This window comes from Lampetra fluviatilis, chromosome 54 (assembly GCF_964198595.1).
Source record: "Lampetra fluviatilis chromosome 54, kcLamFluv1.1, whole genome shotgun sequence".
Taxonomy (NCBI): Eukaryota; Metazoa; Chordata; class Hyperoartia; order Petromyzontiformes; family Petromyzontidae; genus Lampetra; species Lampetra fluviatilis.
In genome coordinates, this window is record NC_136328.1 from 4,974,006 (window position 1) to 4,993,436 (window position 19,431).

At 49.3% G+C, this 19,431-nt stretch overlaps 1 protein-coding gene across 1 annotated transcript; it reads right to left on the reverse strand.

The window, feature by feature from the left end:
- Positions 1-477: 477 nt before the first annotated feature.
- Positions 478-16,831, reverse strand: LOC144949644 (charged multivesicular body protein 4b-like). Its single transcript, XM_078879629.1, has 5 exons — positions 16,370-16,831; positions 5,382-5,559; positions 3,208-3,322; positions 2,500-2,608; positions 478-1,060 (listed from the first exon to the last, which is right to left on the reverse strand). The coding sequence occupies exons 1-5, from the start codon at positions 16,551-16,553 to the stop codon at positions 993-995; spliced, it is 654 nt and encodes a 217-aa protein (XP_078735755.1). The 5' UTR covers positions 16,554-16,831; the 3' UTR covers positions 478-992.
- Between the last annotated feature and the right edge of the window lie 2,600 nt (positions 16,832-19,431).

Below are 19,431 nucleotides of genomic sequence, written 5' to 3' on the forward strand. Positions count from 1 at the left end.
ACTTGCACACACAAACCGCAGAACGTCCATTCTAACACACGCGTTCATCTCCAGCTGCGACGATTGCCTCAGTTAAATCGACTAAAATACAATTTAATCGACCACATTTAATCGACCCCTATAGAATCGGAAGCCGATCTCGCTTCCCGCCCTCCCTCAAGCCACACCACCCGACCTCCCGTCCAGTGGCACACCTGGGAACAGAGGTGATACTTCCCCCCCCCCACCCCCAACTTGCTATCTGGTTAGTCGAGGAACAGAAGCGAGCTATTGGCAGCGCCACCGATGAATCAAGACAAATGGGGACAAGCCCAGGCTCGACAAATCTCGCAGGAATCGAGACCGCTCGATTACGAATCGACGCACCGTCGCGTCCCCTTAGTAGTCTCTTGCCAACGTCCCCCCCCCAACCCCTCCCCCCTAACCCCCCCCCCTAACCCCACCCCTAACCCCCACCCCTAACCCCCCCCCCTCCCCCGTGCAGTCCCGCACTGTGCATCACTCGCAAGCGGATTGATTTGAATAGCGTTGTCTTCAACGTTGAAAACGGCTCTTCACAGTAAAAATGTACAGGACGATGGCGTTACGAAGTTTTGATTTGCCGCGGCTCTGTGGCACCGATCCACCACGGCGAGTAGGGCGGCGTCACCGGGGAAGCCCCCCCCCCCTCCCTAGCCCCCCCCCCACCCCCCCCTCCGGCAACTGAACTTATTATAAATTGGCGCAATCGCTCAAGCAAACACCGACGACGACGACGACGATGACGACAGTCTGGCTATTAACTCTCAGACACACACACACATGTATAGATGCATTAATTGTGGTTTTACAGTGTCTTCTCAGCACGCGTAGACTGCGGGGTGTGGTCGCTGGGTACTGGTGACAAGGGAAGGCCTTGTGAGCTCCCATACCCAACTCCACAACCCCCCCACCACCACCACCGTGCGCCCACCGCCACCGCCACCGCCCACGATGAAGGGCGACTGTGTGCTTTAGGAGGCCCAGTTTTCCAGCTCCTTCAGATCTTCGTCTTCCGCCACCACCACCTTCTTCCCCGCAGCTGCACGACACGGGAGGTGGGGTCAGAGGTGGGGGGTCAGGGGGGGTGGGATCAGGGGGGGTGGGGTCAGGGGGGGGGGGCACGGGCAGGGGTATGGGTGGCATGGGCAGGAGTCGGGAGGCACGCTTGGTGTCTAGATGATGAATGGTTTGTGTGTGCGCGCAATTTCGCGTGGTGTTTGGTTGATGTTGTGTGTTTGTATACATGCGTTGGGTGTGTGGCACTGGTGGTTAGGGTGACGGTGTGGTTACACGGCGGTGCCAGCGCGGTTATCGGTGTGGCGCGTGCCGGGCAGCGGCTGGCTGGGTGCGTTTGGAGGTTGTGCCGATGCGGTGCACACCGGGGAGTGGCCGTCCGTGCGTGCGTGGCGGTGATTGAGGTGGTGGTTGAGGTGGTGATTGAGGTGGTGATTGAGGTGGTGGTTGAGGTGGTGATTGAGGTGGTGGTTGAGGTGGTGGTTGAGGTGGTGGTTGAGGTGGTGGTTGAGGTGGTGATTGAGGTTGTGATTGAGGCGGTGGTTGAGGCGGTGGTTGAGGCGGTGGTTGAGGCGGTGGTTGAGGCGGTGATTGAGGCGGTGATTGAGGTGGTGATTGAGGTGGAGATTGAGGCGGTGATTGAGGTGGTGATTGAGGCGGTGATTGAGGCGGTGATTGAGGCGGTGATTGAGGTGGAGATTGAGGCGGTGGTTGAGGCGGTGATTGAGGCGGTGATTGAGGCGGTGATTGAGGTGGTGATTGAGGCGGTGGTTGAGGTGGTGATTGAGGCGGTGATTGAGGTGGTGATTGAGGCGGTGATTGAGGTGGTGATTGAGGCGGTGATTGAGGTGGTGATTGAGGTGGAGATTGAGGCGGTGGTTGAGGCGGTGATTGAGGCGGTGATTGAGGCGGTGATTGAGGTGGAGATTGAGGCGGTGATTGAGGCGGTGGTTGAGGTGGTGATTGAGGTGGTGGTTGAGGTGGTATTTGAGGTGGTGATTGAGGTGGTGGTTGAGGAGGTGGTTGAGGTGGTGGTTGAGGTGGTGATTGAGGTGGTGATTGAGGTGGTGGTTGAGGAGGTGGTTGAGGCGGTGATTGAGGTGGTGATTGAGGCCGTGATTGAGGCCGTGATTGAGGCGGTGATTGAGGTGGTGACTGAGGCGGTGATTGAGGTGGTGATTGAGGCGGTGATTGAGGCGGTGATTGAGGTGGTGATTGAGGCGGTGATTGAGGCGGTGATTGAGGTGCTGATTGAGGTGGTGTGATTGAGGCGGTGATTGAGGTGCTGATTGAGGTGGTGTGATTGAGGTGGTGATTGAGGTGCTGATCGAGGTGGTATTGAAGGTTGTGCCGGCAAGGTAAACACGAGGGTTCGGCTAACCGAACACGCTCATGCACGGCGGTGGTGGTGATTGAGGCGGTGATCGAGGCGGTGATTGGAGGTTGTGCCGACGCGGTACACACCGGGCAGCGACTGGCTGGGCACGCTGGGCAGCTCGTCGTCCCCCACGGTGAGCAGCTCCTTGTCGAGCTCCTCCTGCTCCATCTCCTCCAGCTCGGCCATCAGCTCGTCCTGGCGCACGCGCCGCGACCACGCCGGGTTAGCCACGGGGGAGACGAGACGACGCGGGGATAACGGTGAAGGGCTCTCGATGGCGAACGGCTAACGGTGGAAAGCTAATGGGGGGGGGGCTTAACGATGAAGAATTAAGTTTAACGCGGAGTAGGCTTTCGCGACCGATATTTGAATTAGACCGCCACAACCGGACGCAGCTAAACGAGCGAGGTTTGTCACGTGAACAAAACGCGACTATTAGTTACGAGTTCAACACACCGGATGCGCGTTGGAGAGTTAAACGCGCAACCGTTGCAATTCGAGTGCCGTGACGTTTCGTCGGCAATTACAAGCGGCATCATCAGGCGACGGCCTCGTCAAGGCGACGGTGCGTTCTGTGCACGTGACAAACCTCACGAATTTGGCTGCGTCGGGTGGTGGCGCGGTTTAACGACGCACACGTTTTTATATTCAGGCGATCGAAACCCAACAAAACCCCCTCCATCGTGGATGAAGAGTGAACAACGCAGGCAACTAACGAAGGAATTCACGGTGAGAGATCCAAGCTGCGACGAGGGGGCGAGGGACGGGTCGGGGGGCAGGGGGGGGGGTCACACCTCGTCGTAGTCATCGCTCATGCCCATGGGTTTGGAGATGGCGTCGGAGATTTCCTGCGCCAGGTCCTGCTGGTCCGTGATGTCGGCCATGAGGTCGTCCACCTTGTCGATGTCCCTGCCCAGAGACGGGAGAAGAGGCGGCGGCGTTGGCGTCACAAGCTCACAACAACTCGGGGGCGGGTAAACCGCGGCGATTGTGCCATGCGTGACACCGATCCAGGCACCATTTTCTCGATGAAACAAATTATGATAATTGTTTTTTCACCCTTTTATCTGGCAACAAAACTGACACCTTTTTTACAAGGAGTCATGTTTGCATTGACCACAATACCTGCAGTCATAATGCAAACAAAAGACACAACTCTGATAATGTATGCGCTGTCCTTGAAGTTGATTGGTCCACACCCGAGACAGCTTTTCTTAGAGCCTAGTCTCACATGGTGTTGGACCAGATGACGCCAAAAGGCGATGCTGCGGCTGCATTGGTAGCGGCAACGATTCGACACGTACGTCAGTAAAACTCTGCGGCCTTAACAGGAAAAATGTACAATCGTCGACGTTTCGGGCAATGGACCTCTTGAGTGATATCACGTGCCGTGAAGAAGGGCCGTTGCCCAAAACGTCGCCCGTTACTTATTTTTCCCTTTTCAGGCCGCAGCGTTATTGATGAACGTGCCGAGTTCTGTCAATTTGTACCAATGCTGAATGGCAAGGGACCACTACGTTGGCACGCGCCGATGCTGCCGCTGCTGCTGCTGATGCTACTGCTGATGCTACTACTGATGCTACTACTGATGCTACTGCTGATGCTACTACTGATGCTGCTGCTGCTGCATCTTGGGCAGTGACGGTGCCCACGGCGGCGGCAGCGGCACGAGTTGGTGAGGAGAGACACTCAATGAAGAGTGACCCAACCCAGGGGAAGCACACGCATACACACACACACACACCACACACACACGTGCACACACGCACGCATGCACGCACACACACACGCACGTGCACCCACACACATGCGCACACGCATGCACGCATACACATGCACGCACATGCACGCACATACACGCACTCACGCCCTTTGCAAACAATACTTTCGATCGCGAGGGATTTTTACATCCAGCCGAAATATTGAAACCGAAGAGAAATAAACGCGCGCGTTCTGCGTGTCTGCGAAAACCCACGTGGTTAGGCGACCGCCACTGAAGGCGAGCGTTTGACGCTGGCAGTTACACCGGCGATGCTTGCCACAAATGAACCGCAACAACTTGCCGATCTCATCAAGAAGCAAGAAACCATCACGCGAAGTCCGCAGCGGCTTAGGTCGAGCCATCGAACAAAGACGGTGACCGCATCGCACGCTTTCAGCTGCGCGTCTGCGGCCGTCTGGAACGCTCTTCCGATATTAGGGGGAGCTACGGCACTTTTAATTCATCCAGAATACAAACGAATTCCTTTAGAACCGCTTTTTGCGTTCGGCTTTTTTGTCCTTCCCTCGCACCTCCGATTCGCGCACTTGGCTACGTACGAAACGAGTTCAACACGCATGCATATGTAGAGGAGTAAAATGGGGACGTGACGTCAGGCGTGCCGTTCAGTGCGATGACGTCACGTCTCCTAGGCTACTTAAAGGAGAACCCGTGATGTGAGCGGGGTCACTGTGGGAACGGGTAGAGTAAGCAGGGTGAAGAGGGAACCAGGGATAGAGAGAGAGATCGAGTGGTGAGTCTGGGGAGAAGCCGGTGGTAGCCGTAGAGGTGCGTGTCTGTGTGTGTGTCTGTGTGTGTGTCTGTGTTGCTGTGTGTGACTGTGTGTGTTTGTGTGTGTGTCTGTGTGTGTGTCTGGGTGTGTGTCTGTGTGTGTGTCGGTGGAGTCGGCAGAGTCCACGATCCGACACGAGAGAGAGACCGGAGCTAGCCGGCAGGGACCCGGACTCAGAGTAGGACCCCCCCTAGCCCCTGGGAGTTGTGTATCCTGCTGTGTAATATTGTAACAGCACTAATAAACCCTGGCGGAAGCCCATAACTTACCTGCGTCTACGAGTACGTCCGTCGGAACTTCTCTACACACACATACAAGTGTGACACTGGGAATGCATGCGACACAGCAGTGCGCTTTGTGCCGTGACGCTGGCTGCAAGACAGGCGGTGTGGGCGGTGTGGGTCGTGTGGTCTCACATGTCCTGGTGGGCCTTCTTCATGGCCTTGGCGGCGAAGCCCATCGTCTTGAGCACCTCGGTGTTGGTGTTGGCGTTCTCGAGCGCCTCGCGCTGGAACTCGATGGTGGACAGCGTGCCGTCGATCTGCGCCAGCTGCTTCTCGTAGCGCTTCTTGCGCTTCAGCGCCGACAGGGCGGCTAAACCGGAGCGGTGGTGGTGGGGGGGGAGCAGAGGGGGCACGGTGAGGGGGCACGGTCAGAGTGTCTTAATGTTCAGCTAACCCAGTGGTTTTGTTTGCATTACGACTGCAGGTATTGTGGTCAATGCAAACATGACTCCTTGTAAAAAAGGTGTCACTTTTGTTGCCAGATAAAAGGGTAAAAAAACAATTATCAACCCAAAATTAAGACCCGCGCCCCCCCCCCCGCCCCAGGTTATGAAGGCATAACCAGAGAGGTCCCACGTCCACACCAGCATGGCGCTACCATTGGCAATGTCTCCCGCACGGCATCCATGCCGATGTCAGCACCCGCCCACCCCAGCCTGTAAACCCCATGGGTTGAGAACCGCCAGTCTAACCCTGTAGCCGTGCGTGGCTGCTAACGCCCGTGGATTGCAGCGCAGCAAAACCCCGGCTAGCCGGACCCCGGCTAGCTGGAGCCGGCAATAAGCCGGGCAAGGCTGTCGGCAAAGTAAAATTAGAATTCCGTGGCAGCTTCGCAGCCAAGATGTCGCAGCCAGTGGCTCCGCGCGTGACTCACTCCTCGGGGCAGCATAAACAACGCCTGCATCGCCCCGGTGGTGATCACACGAGGACGGCGGGGGTACACACCGCAGCGGGTACACACCGCAGCGGGTACACACCGCAGCGGGTACACACCGCAGCGGGTACACACCGCAGCGGGTACACACCGCAGCGGGTACACACCGCAGCGGGTACACACCGCAGCGGGTACACACCGCAGCGGGTACACAACGCAGGGGGTACACACCGCAGCGGGTACACACCGCAGCGGGTACACACCGCAGCGGGTACACACCGCAGCGGGTACACAACGCAGGGGGTACACACCGCAGCGGGTACACAACGCAGGGGGTACACACCGCAGCGGGTACACACCGCAGCGGGTACACACCGCAGCGGGTACACAACGCAGGGGGTACAAACCGCAGCGGGTACACACCGCAGCGGGTACACACCGTAGCGGGTACACACCGCAGGGGGTACGGCGAAGTACTATTCGTCCTCGGTTTGTGCTTGGTGCCGGTGTGTCGGCATTAGGTTTTTGTTGCCGCCGGTAGAATGTGGTGTCAGTGTTTGTTGCCGGTGCTCGCGTTTCTATTGGCGTTAGCGTCCATTGGCTTCGGCGCAGGTGGCGGCGGTGTTTGCGTTGAGGTCTGCGGCAGTGTTGGCAGGGCAGGTTGAGGGGGAGGCCCATTGTCCAGCGAGGGCTTTGCAAGCAAACACGATTTGAAATTGTGGAAATTTCCGAAAGCATTCAAAGGTGCCGGGGGGGTGGGTGGGGGGGGGACCCTGCTTCGCCGGGCAAACAAGCGGGCAAGCTCGGAGGGGGAAGTTGCGATGTCGCAATTCCACAGGAACCTAGAACTCGTGGTGGTTGTGCTTCAGCGAGATAGACACCACAATAGAGGGGGGGTTTGTATGAGATCGCGTGAATATAAACGCGTCGTCACAATCGCCGCCACCACCCGGAACAGCCAATTAGTAAGGTTTGTCACGTAAACAGAACATGGAAATTCGTGACTACATCAGCACACCGGTGTGTTGGAGAGTAAACCCACCGGTGTGTTGGAGAGTAAACCCACCGGTGTGTTGGAGAGTAAACCCACCGGTGTGTTGGAGAGTAAACCCACCGGTGTGTTGGAGAGTAAACCCACCGGTGTGTTGGAGAGTAAACCCACCGGTGTGTTGGAGAGTAAACCCACCGGTGTGTTGGAGAGTAAACCCACCGGTGTGTTGGAGAGTAAACCCACCGGTGTGTTGGAGAGTAAACCCACCGGTGTGTTGGAGAGTAAGCCCACCGGTGTGTTGGAGAGTAAGCCCACCGGTGTGTTGGAGAGTAAACCCACCGGTGTGTTGGAGAGTAAACCCACCGGTGTGTTGGAGAGTAAGCCCACCGGTGTGTTGGAGAGTAAACCCACCGGTGTGTTGGAGAGTAAGCCCACCGGTGTGTTGGAGAGTAAACCCACCGGTGTGTTGGAGAGAAAACCCACCGGTGTGTTGGAGAGTAAGCCCACCGGTGTGTTGGAGAGTAAACCCACCGGTGTGTTGGAGAGTAAACCCACCGGTGTGTTGGAGAGTAAACCCACCGGTGTGTTGGAGAGTAAACCCACCGGTGTGTTGGAGAGTAAACCCACCGGTGTGTTGGAGAGTAAACCCACCGGTGTGTTGGAGAGTAAACCCACCGGTGTGTTGGAGAGTAAACCCACCGGTGTGTTGGAGAGTAAACCCACCGGTGTGTTGGAGAGTAAACCCACCGGTGTGTTGGAGAGTAAACCCACCGGTGTGTTGGAGAGTAAACCCACCGGTGTGTTGGAGAGTAAACCCACCGGTGTGTTGGAGAGTAAACCCACCGGTGTGTTGGAGAGTAAACCCACCGGTGTGTTGGAGAGTAAACCCACCGGTGTGTTGGAGAGTAAGCCCACCGGTGTGTTGGAGAGTAAGCCCACCGGTGTGTTGGAGAGTAAACCCACCGGTGTGTTGGAGAGTAAACCCACCGGTGTGTTGGAGAGTAAACCCACCGCAACATTTACACTTCGAGCACCGTGACGCTTCGCTTGACGAGGCTGGCTGTAATTACCGGCCAAACGTCACCGTACTCAGATTGTAAATGAATTCGCCACGTTCAGTTCACGTGACAAAACCTCACTAATTGGCTGTGTCGGGTGGTGGTGGCGGCGGGTTTTCACGCCACCCTTTATATTTAGCCGATCTCACCCAAAAACCTCTATTGTGGATAACGTTGGTCGCGAAAGCCTCCCACGCGTTACATTTTGAGTACGACGATGTACACTGACGACCCACCGGGATGTTCGGGGGTCAGCGGCTCTCGCTTTAACTTTACTCTTAACTTTACTCTTGATATGCAAATTCCTTTGTCAAGGCGCTCTTCCCCCTCCAACCCAGCTTAAATATACGCTGCCAAGCCTGGTGGTGTTCATTCAGACGCTGTCTTTCTGACAGACGCTGTTCTTCACCTGAGGACGGCTGCTTGCGTTGTGGCCGAAACGTCGTGAGAATTATTTTATTATGTTTTATTTTTATTAGTTTATTATTTCCATTCTACGTGACTTTACCGAAAGAACCAAGAAGATCATGCAAAACATTTCACCTGCATCACCCCCCCCCCGCCCTCCCCCCCCCCTTTCGAGACGAAAGGACATTCTTGGTGTACTCGGCACGTAGCCTCGTCCGTTTACATTCCGGTGCGATCACGATCCTACATCCGCGTGTACCTTTGTCCAAATAACTTTTTTCAAATATTTCCGTTACGGGAATTTGCCTGAATGGTCATTCACGCCTGTGCAGTATTTTCGATGTAAATTTCCTGCGGCGCGCTTTTGCCTTGGCTCCGGTCGCTATTCGCATCGTGGCTTGCGATTGCTCCGTGTTTCGGCGATTCCCCCTGCGGCCGCTCTTTCACGAGGCCAACGCTCGTTCGGCAAGAACCTCAAACTTAAAAAACCTCTCACCACTCGGACGCAACACATTTACCAGTACGTCGACTTGTACGAGCAAGCGTCGCACCGCGTGCCAAACACGGACAAATACATTTATTATTTAACGAGAGGTCAGAGGTTGTGGTGCTGGGGACTGGTTGTCGGTGGTCGGGTTGCTGTTTGCGTTGGCGATGACGCACGCTGGGAGCTACAGCGGAGGACAGTGTTCGGGGAAGTGATTTGACCGAGATTTCGCGAGCGTGTGTTGGGAGATAGAGGTCAGAGCGAATCTTGGACATTTGGTAAATGCTCGGTGGGGGTGGGGGGGGTTGGGGGGGAGCGGAATCGCCACAAAACCCTAATAATAAAATAATAAAAATAAAACATAATAAAATAATAATATAATATTTCATTAATTCCATTCTACGTGACTTTACCGAAAGAACCAAGAAGATAAATCGAAAATTAAAACCCTAATACACAACGTCAAACACTTTACGAGTACGCGATATCAAACAAATGCCTCGCACCGCGTTGACCCGGGGTGTGTTCATCGACACCCGTGCGCTGTGGCTCTGAGATCTGCAGAGGGGCTGGTGGGACGAGCGGTCTCGCTTGGGGCTGGAGTGGGGTGGAGGGGGGGGGGCACCACGGCCCAGACATGTTGAGAGCCGCTGGGGGGGGTAAAGTGCTCGACGCCGCAGTGTTCGACTTTCAATTGCCAAGGCCCTGTCGGTCACTGGGGGGAGGGGGCCCTGGTAGCCTTTAGTGTGCCCCCCCCACCCCACCGACAACACAGACAGTAAAACATTAACCCGTAAAAACTAAGTTTTTCACTATAAATCCTTTATATGCGTGGCGGCTAGAGTCCTCTCGTCCTCTGGCTTGAGATGGCTGCCACCTATGGGTCAGATGATTGTCTGCCAGCATTAAGCAATTGGTAATTAAATATTTAAAAAAATTTCCCTAAACAGTGTAAAATTTTGGAAAAAAATTTTCACGAAAATTAATTGTCACGCACAACGAGTCTGTGTGCAAAATGTCAGCTCGATTGGATCACGGGAAGTGGGTTAAAAAACGACCGAAAGATTTGCACGGTCGTAACCAAGCAAGCAAGCACGCAAGCACGCAAGCAAGCAAGCAAGCGAACTTAATATAAAGGATTTAAAAATACCGCGCTAGCTATCATCATAGTCGTCGTCGTGCTGCTGTCAACCCCCCAATGGTTTCAAATGAAGTGTGGCGGGCAGCCGCACACACTGATGATGTCTTATCGGCCAAAGTGCCGCCCCCCCGCCACCCCCTGAAAATGAGTGACGAACACTCTGCTAGGGTCCATACTCTTTGGTTCTTTCGGTAAAGTCATGTAGGTAAAGTCACCTACGCGGTGACTTTACCGAAGGAACCAAAGAGTATGGATCCCTGCAGTCACGAAAACTTCTCAAATCTACTCTGCTAGGGGTTTGGAGCATGGTACTTTTAGGGTGTCTCAGTATCTACGGGGACATTTGTTTTTAGCCAGTATCGAAAATGATGAAAAGTAAGAATGTGTTTGTAGCCTTTCTGGCAATAAAACCGGAGGCGTTAAGACGGTCAAACACCAAAGGGGCATCAGGTCCGCAAACACGTGCAAACAAGCACGCTCTGATACTAACGCACGCGTTATCTTTGAAACTGATAGGCCTGCACCAGACAGCCTCCTTCCTGGCCTCGTCTCACCGCCGGTGTTAAGAGCAGAGAGCACAACGCCACAAGGCGAAAGGTAACAGAGGCAACGCAAGTAATCAGAGCAACTAACTATATGGCTCGGGTCGAGCGGGGCGTCCGTGCTAGGAGATGCTCATCACCGTGAGCACGTGTGTCATTGAGAGAGAGGAGAGGGAGGGGCATCGTGGTGGCGAGATGTTAACTACCTCGCCTGGTATGCAGGAGGTCGTGGGTTCGATCCCGACCCTGACGCCTGCTGCTGTATGTTTGGAGTTTGCGTGTCTCTCTCTCTCTCATCATCATCACGGTGGCTAGGAGATGTTAACTACCTCGCCTGGTATACAGGAGGTCGTGGGTTCGATCCCGACCCTGACGCCTGCTGCTGTATGTTTGGAGTTTGCGTCTCTCTCTCTCTCTCTCATCATCATCACGGTGGCTAGGAGATGTTAACTACCTCGCCTGGTGTACAGGAGGTCGTGGGTTCGATCCCGACCCTGACGCCTGCTGCTGTATGTCTGGAATCATCTTCTGATTCCTTGCAGTCACGAAAGCTTCAAATCTAGAATGTATGTTTGGAGTTTGCGTGTCTCTCTCTCATCATCATCACGGTGGCTAGGAGATGTTAACTACCTCGCCTGGTGTACAGGAGGTCGTGGGTTCTACCCCGACGCCTGCTGCTGCTGTATATTTGGAGTTTGCGTCTCTCTCTCTCTCTCATCATCATCACGGTGGCTAGGAGATGTTAACTACCTCGCCTGGTGTACAGGAGGTCGTGGGTTCGATCCCGACCCTGACGCCTGCTGCTGCTGTATATTTGGAGTTTGCGTGTCTCTCTCTCATCATCATCACGGTGGCTAGGATATGTTAACTACCTCGCCTGGTATACAGGAGGTCGTGGGTTCGATCCCGATCCTGACGCCTGCTGCTGTATATTTGGAGTTTGCGTCTCTCCCTGTGGTTGCGTGGATTTGTCTCCGGGCCCTCTGGTTTTTCCCCTCCACGTTTAGAAATCAACATCACCACGCGTACTCTTAGTTTTTTCGGTAAAGTCACGTAGGCAAAACAAATTAAATAGAAATTAATACAAATCACGACGTTTCGGAGGCAACACAAGTCTCCGTCATCAGGTGGGACCGTCACAGCCAGATTTAGTGTATCAAGTGAGGAAAAATCCAAGAGACAAGTTCTGAAATACAAGTTAAGGGGGAGGGGCTTATCTGAATGTGGTAGCCAGGGAATGGAACGGTGGGGGGGGGGATATTTGGCCGCCGCTATCAAAAAAAAAGTCCACGCTATGACAACGAGAAGCCACTTTCGCCGACCTATTATCACCATTCGTGATGGCCAGGTCGCTTCTGGAATAAAAATCGCGAACACACAAAGCTCAGTGGGGGGGGTAGGGGCAGCTTCACCTGGCAAAGTCAAATGCAGGGTGCTTTAAAAAAAATGTCAACACTTACATGGGACTATCGTTTTTCATGTAAAAAGAACGGATAATGCACTGTAACATGATAACAAATGTCACGTTCATAGCTTCGTAAAGTCTCCGCTTGCTCGCCACCATTGTCAACGCGTGCCTGGGATTTTCTCCAGGTGGTCTCAGAGCCCTGAGGCACATTTCTCGTGGCGTTGTTGCAAATTCTCAGAAGTGCGAACATTTTTTTGAAGCACCCTGTATAGTATGTAGTAGTTTATAGTGTAGTGTATAGTGTAGTGTATAGTGTAGTGTATAGTGTAGTGTATAGTGTATAGTGAAGTTTACAATAGTGTAGTATGTAGTAGTGTAGTGTATAGTAGTGTAGTGTATAGTAGTGTAGTGTATAGTAGTGTAGTGTATAATAGTGTAGTGTATAGTAGTGTATAGTAGTGGTGTATAATAGTGTAGTGTATAGTAGTGTATAGTAGTGTATAGTGTAGTATATAGTGCAGTGTTAGTAGTGCAGTGTTAGTAGTGTAGTGTATAGTAATGTAGTGTAAAATAGCGTAGTGTATAGTAGTGTAGTGTATAGTAGTGTAGTGTATAGTAGTGTAGTGTATAGTGTAGTGTATAGTAGTGTAGTGCATAGTGTAGTATATAGTAGTGTAGTATACAGGGTGCTTAAAATGTTCACATATATATGGGACTATTGCTTTTAATAGAAAAAGAACGGATAATACTGCACTGTATCATGACAACAAATGTCACGTTAATAGCTTCAAACAGTCGAAGTGTCCCCTCGTGTTCGCCATCAATGTCAACGTGTGTGGTCTCCACAGGCCCCAGGGGGGCATATTTCTCGTGACATTGTTGAGAATTCTCACAAGTGTTAACACGCACATTCTTTAAATATATATATATTTTTTTGAAGCACCCTGAAAATGCGGTCAAAATAAGTAACATTTTTTTAAACTCTTTTAAAAACACGCTCTTATGAAATGTACTAGAAGTGGAAGAACTTCACGACTCCAAGAAGTGGCCCCGATGCTTGCCATAACGTAAGGGGACCGTGGTGATTTACAGCCAACGTGAGTTGAGCGTGGACAATTAGACCCAAGCAAAAACATAACATTTAAGAAGATTGCTTAAAAAATATACATTTTTCATGATAGAATATAGTATTGTCATCAGTATGACATAAGTATACCATGTTTGCAGTCGATACCACATTGGGAAGTGGGTTAAAATTGAGTTACAAGATTTGAGGATACAACAACGACAGACAGAGTGAGTTAAATATAAAAGCGTGTAAAAGAATGTTTTAAAATGTTTTTGATATTTTTATGATAAAATATAGTATTATGGTAGGTTTTTACCCTTTTAACTGGTACAAAACTGACACCTTTATTCAAGGCATCATGTTTGCAATGACCACAACACAAGTAGTCAATAAAGCAAACAAAAAGAAGCAACTCTGATAAGGATAATAATATGCACTGTCCTTGAAGTTGATTGGCCCACACCCGAGACGGCTTTCTTTAGAGCCTAGTCCCCATTGGTGTAGGGCCAGATGACACCAGAAGGCGTACAACTCAAAAACAGTGCAATATCAGAGTATTGAGAGTTCGGGGTAAACATTTACACTATGAGATCTCTTTTACCAGTGGCAAAATATAATGGTAGGTTTTTACCCTTTTAACTGGTACAAAACTGACACCTTTATTCAAGGCATCATGTTTGCAATGACCACAACACAAGTAGTCAATAAAGCAAACAAAAAGAAGCAACTCTGATAAGGATAATAATATGCACTGTCCTTGAAGTTGATTGGCCCACACCCGAGACGGCTTTCTTTAGAGCCTAGTCCCCATTGGTGTAGGGCCAGATGACACCAGAAGGCGTACAACTCAAAAACAGTGCAATATCAGAGTATTGAGAGTTCGGGGTAAACATTTACAGAGATCTCATAGTGTAAATGTTTACCCCGAACTCTCAATACTCTGATATTGCACTGTTTTTGAGTTGTACGCCTTCTGGTGTCATCTGGCCCTACACCAATGGGGACTAGGCTCTAAAGAAAGCCGTCTCGGGTGTGGGCCAATCAACTTCAAGGACAGTGCATATTATTATCCTTATCAGAGTTGCTTCTTTTTGTTTGCTTTATTGACTACTTGTGTTGTGGTCATTGCAAACATGATGCCTTGAATAAAGGTGTCAGTTTTGTACCAGTTAAAAGGGTAAAAACCTACCATTATATTTTGCCACTGGTAAAAGAGATCTCATAGTGTAAATGTTTACCCCGAACTCTCAATACTCTGATATTGCACTGTTTTTGAGTTGTACGCCTTCTGGTGTCATCTGGCCCTACACCAATGGGGACTAGGCTCTAAAGAAAGCCGTCTCGGGTGTGGGCCAATCAACTTCAAGGACAGTGCATATTATTATCCTTATCAGAGTTGCTTCTTTTTGTTTGCTTTATTGACTACTTGTGTTGTGGTCATTGCAAACATGATGCCTTGAATAAAGGTGTCAGTTTTGTACCAGTTAAAAGGGTAAAAACCTACCATTATATTTTGCCACTGGTAAAAGAGATCTCATAGTGTAAATATAGTATTGTCATCTGTATGGCATAAGTAAACCACGTTTGCAGTCCATACCACATTGGGAAGTGGGTTAAAATTGAGTTACAAGATTTGAGGATACGACAACAGAGTGAGTTCATCAAAAGCGTGTAAAAAACTTTTAAAATATGTTTTTGATTTTTTTCATGATAGAATATAGTATTATCATCAGTATGACATAAGTATACCAAGTTTGCAGTCGATACCACATTGGGAAGTGGGTTAAAATTGAGTTCCAAGATTTGAGGATACAACAACAACAGACAGAGTGAGTTTATCAAAAGCGTGTAAAAGAATGTTTAAAAAAATTTTTAACATTTTTTTTATGATAGAATATAGTATTGTCATCAGTATGACGTAAGTATACCAAGTTTGCAGTCGATACCACATTGAGAAGTGGGTTAAAATTGAGTTACAAGATTTGAGGATACAACGACAACAGAGTGAGTTCAATATAAAAGCGTGTACTGGCCCAAGTGCCCTCCCACGTGTTCACCAACAATGCCAACGCGTGCCTGGGATCTTGTCCAGGTGGTCTCCATAGGCCCCAGGGGGGCACATTTCTCGTGGCATTGTTGCGAATTCTCACAAGTGTTAACACACACACATCATATTCTTGGTTGTTTCGGTAAAGTCACGTAGAAGGGAAATAATAAAATAATAAAAATAAAACAATTAAATTCTCACGACGCTTTTATTATTTTATTATTTCCCTTCACTACGTGACTTTACCGATAGAACCAAGAATATGAATCCCTGCAGTCGCGAAAGCTTTAAATCGAAACACACAAATCATTTAGATTTAAAGCTTTCGTGACTGCAGGGATTCATCTTCTTGGTTCATTCGGTACAGTCACGTAGAAGGAAGAAAAAACAATTTTCTTGCTGTGGATTTCACACCTGATGACGATTGCTTGTGTTGCGGTCGAAACGTCGTGAATATTTTTTATTGTTTTATATTTTTATTATTTTGTTATTTCTCTTCTACGTGACTTTACCGAAAGAACCAAGAAAATGAATCCCTGCAGTCACAAAAGCTTCAAATATAAATATAACATTACACTTATAATTCCTATATAATTCTTATATTCTCTAGCTTGTTTGCCCATCCTAGGACGGAAGCTGTAATATTTACGAAAGAGTTGAGCAGAGTATGTAATTGTATCTTGTGTAAATTTAATGGCAGTGAATCTTGCACGAAACGAAACCATCAAACGCTTCACTTTGTGTCACTGTCACTTTACCGAAAGAACCGAGAATATGAACCAAACAAAATCGACAATCTTTCGATTTAAAGCTTTCGTGACTGCAGGGATTCATCTCCTTGGTTCCTTCGGTAAAGTCACGTAGAAGGGAAATAATAAAATAATAAAAAATAAAACATAATAAAATACAATTCTCACGACGTTTCGGCCACAACGCAAGCAGCCGTCTTCAGGTGAAAACCAGGTCTGTCGGGTGGACAGCGTCTGAATGACAGACCTGGTTTTCACCTGAAGACGGCTGCTTGCGTTGTCGCCGAAACGTGACTTTACCGAAAGAACAAAGAAGAAAAATCGACAATCGTCGAGTGATACGCACCGCGCTTGTTGGCGGTGCCGTGTCTCCGGGCGATCGCCACCTCGGCGTCCACCTTTCCCTCGAGGAACTCCTGCTTCTTTACGAGCATCTCCTCCGTCTCGCGCAACTTGTGGATCGCCTCCTGGGCCGTGGGGCCCGAGGACGAGCCCTGCGACGAGCCGAACAACTTCGCGAGGACGTTCATGGTGGCGAGGTGGTGGTGTTGGTGTTGGTCAGGCGACACAGAGGGTGATGGTGTTGGTGGTGGTGAGGTGTTGGTGGTGGTGAGGTAGTGGTGAGGTAGTGGTGAGGTGGTGGTGGTAAGGCGACACAGTGGGTGATGTGGTGGTGGTGTTGGTGGTGGCGAGACGACCCAGCGGGTGATGTGGTGTTGGTGATGTGGTGGTGGTGGTGAGACGACCCAGCGGGTGATGAGGTGGTAGCCCCCCAGACGAGGGGATAAGGAAGAGGGGTGGGGGAGATGATGAGGGGGGGGGGGTGGCGAGGTTCTAATCAGCGAGGTTCGCGACGAGGGGATCGAGACGAGGCCGGGGGGTTGGGGGCTAATGATGACCACTGCCAGTTATTGACGAGTGGTGGTGAAAGAGACGACGATGATGGCGAGGTGGCTGATGAGGAGTTGTTAGTGCCGAGCTTGACGATGATGAGGATGATGATGATGAGAAACCGCTGCCGACTTCTGTAACGCGAGCCGCTGTGTTGCTCAATCTGGGGGTGTGACGTCACTTCCTGACCGCAGCTCCTCCTCCTCTACGGGGGCCCGCGGGGTGGAGCGGGGGGGGGGCGATGAGCAAAACAAGAATCGCGATTTTAAAAGCGTCAAAAATATCCACACCTCATCCGTAAACCCGCCAGATTTGTGTATTTGTAGATGTTTGTGGCTTTACGCTTTGGTTCTTTCGGTAAAGTCGCGTAGTTAGAAATAAAATAAAATATTTTTTAATAAAATATTTAAAAAAATGTATTTTATATAAAAAATATTTTATATTTTATATAAAAAACATAAAATAATTTCATTAAAATATTTGATTTGATTTCTAACTACGTGACTTTACCGAAAGAACCAAAGAGTATGGATTCCTGCAGTCACGAAAGCTTCAAATCAAGATTGTTGTGGCTTTGCCCTCCAACACACCGGGGCGCTGCACTAGTAACGAATTGGCATGTTTCTGTTTACGTGACAAACCCCTTACTCATTCTAGATTTGAAGCTTTCGTGACTGCAATGATTCATATTCTTAGGTTTTTTCGGTAAATCACGTAGGTAAAACATTAAAATTAATAAAAATAAAAAAATAAAAAAAACACGCTCATTGGCTGTGTCGGGTGGTGGCGGGTTTAACGACACATTTATATTTTTACACGATCTAACCCAACAACAACAAAAAAAACCTCGATTGTTGATGAATTTGGTCGCGAAAGCCTCCGACGCGTTACAAAAAATATGAATCGTTTTCATATCATGGATAAATCCGATAATCTGTAAAGCTCTTCATATATATAATTTTTACAGATATACAGAAGGGCCGTAGTGTATTGTTCGGATTATAAGACAGCAGAGGTGTGGACTCGAGTCATGTGACTTGGACTCGAGTCAGACTCGAGTCATGAATTTGATGACTTGCGACTCGACTTGGACTTGCATAACAATGACTTTGTCCCACCTATGAGATGTGGACTCGAGTCATGTGACTCGAGTCAGACTCGAGTCATGAATTTGATGACTTGCGACTCGACTTGGACTTGCATAACAATGACTTTGTCCCACCTCTGTAAGACAGCCCCCGATGGTAAGAAGCACCAACAACACACACAAAAATGTATGTAGAACTGTCGTGCCGGGTGTCAAGAAAGTTAATATCTCACAAACACAAGTAGGCGTCCGCCTTGCGAACCACCCACCACGGGTCAATTCCCACACTTTTGCTCCACTTTCCCAGCTCCACAGTCAGTCTGTTGATATCTCACACTCCAGCAGTCGGTACATCTATTTACGCGATCTAACCCAAATAATATTTAAAAAATACTTTAAAAAAAACACGCTTTAATGAAATGTACCGTACGAGTAGTGGCAGAACTTGCCATAACGTAAGGGAGGGGTGGTGGCCAATTACAGCCAACGTCAGTTGAGCGTGGACAATTAGACCCAAGCCGAAACATAACATATACAAAATAATGTTTAAATTATTTGTTTTTAATGATAGAATATAGTATTGTCATCAGTATGACATACGTATACCAAGTTTGCAGTCGATACGACATTGGCAAGTGGGTTAAAATTGAGTTACAAGATTTGAGGATACAACAACAGACAGAAGAAGAACAGTGAGTTAAATAAAAGCGTGTAATAATAAAAACCTCGATTACGGAGTGACTCAATTATAGGCTCATCTTCTTGGTGCTTTCGGTAAAGTCACATAGACTACGTTTTCTACGTGACTTTACCGAAAGAACCAAGAAGATGAATCCCTGCAGTCACGAAAGCTTTAAATCGAAATTCAATTTTAGGTTGTTTGAGTATTAAATTGCCCCGGCGTCACCTCTTACGTACTTTTCCAATATTCAAATATGCTCAAAATGTCCCCCCCCCCCCAATATATTGCTATCAAAAATATTTAAAATAATCATTGCTATGCTATGTAAATAAAAACAACAATTTGCTAAACCTTGGCCACAATATCTGGACTTGTCTTCATATAACAATGCATAGATTTTTGTTTATATGATTGTGGTTATGGTTGTACTTTATTAATCCCTAATCTCTGCCATTACATACAATGAAACAAGAAATGCTAAAATATATATATAAACAGAACAATGTAATACAATACACTACTAGACATTATTGTAAAAAAAAAAATTCATCCTGTGTGTTAGTGCATTTTTTAATATTTTAGGCAGGAAATTAGTTTTCAAATTTAGATTATTTTTTCTGGGGGGGGGACCCCAGACCCCCTGAAAGATTTGCCCCCCCCAATGTTGACTCCATGGCTACGGCCTTGCCTTAAGCCCACATAGTTATTGGACACGAGTGTTCAAAGTGCTTGTCCCAGGTTGCCTCTC

Coding starts and splice junctions, on each gene's coding strand:
- LOC144949644 (XM_078879629.1), bottom strand. CDS start 16,553: ATGAACGTCCTCGCGAAGTTGTTCGGCTCGTCGCAGGGCTCGTCCTCG. Junction 5,560..16,369: donor CGGCACCGCCAACAAGCGCG/GTGCGTATCACT, acceptor GCTCCGGTTTAG/CCGCCCTGTCGGCGCTGAAG. Junction 2,609..3,207: donor TGAGCGATGACTACGACGAG/GTGTGACCCCCC, acceptor CGCGTGCGCCAG/GACGAGCTGATGGCCGAGCT.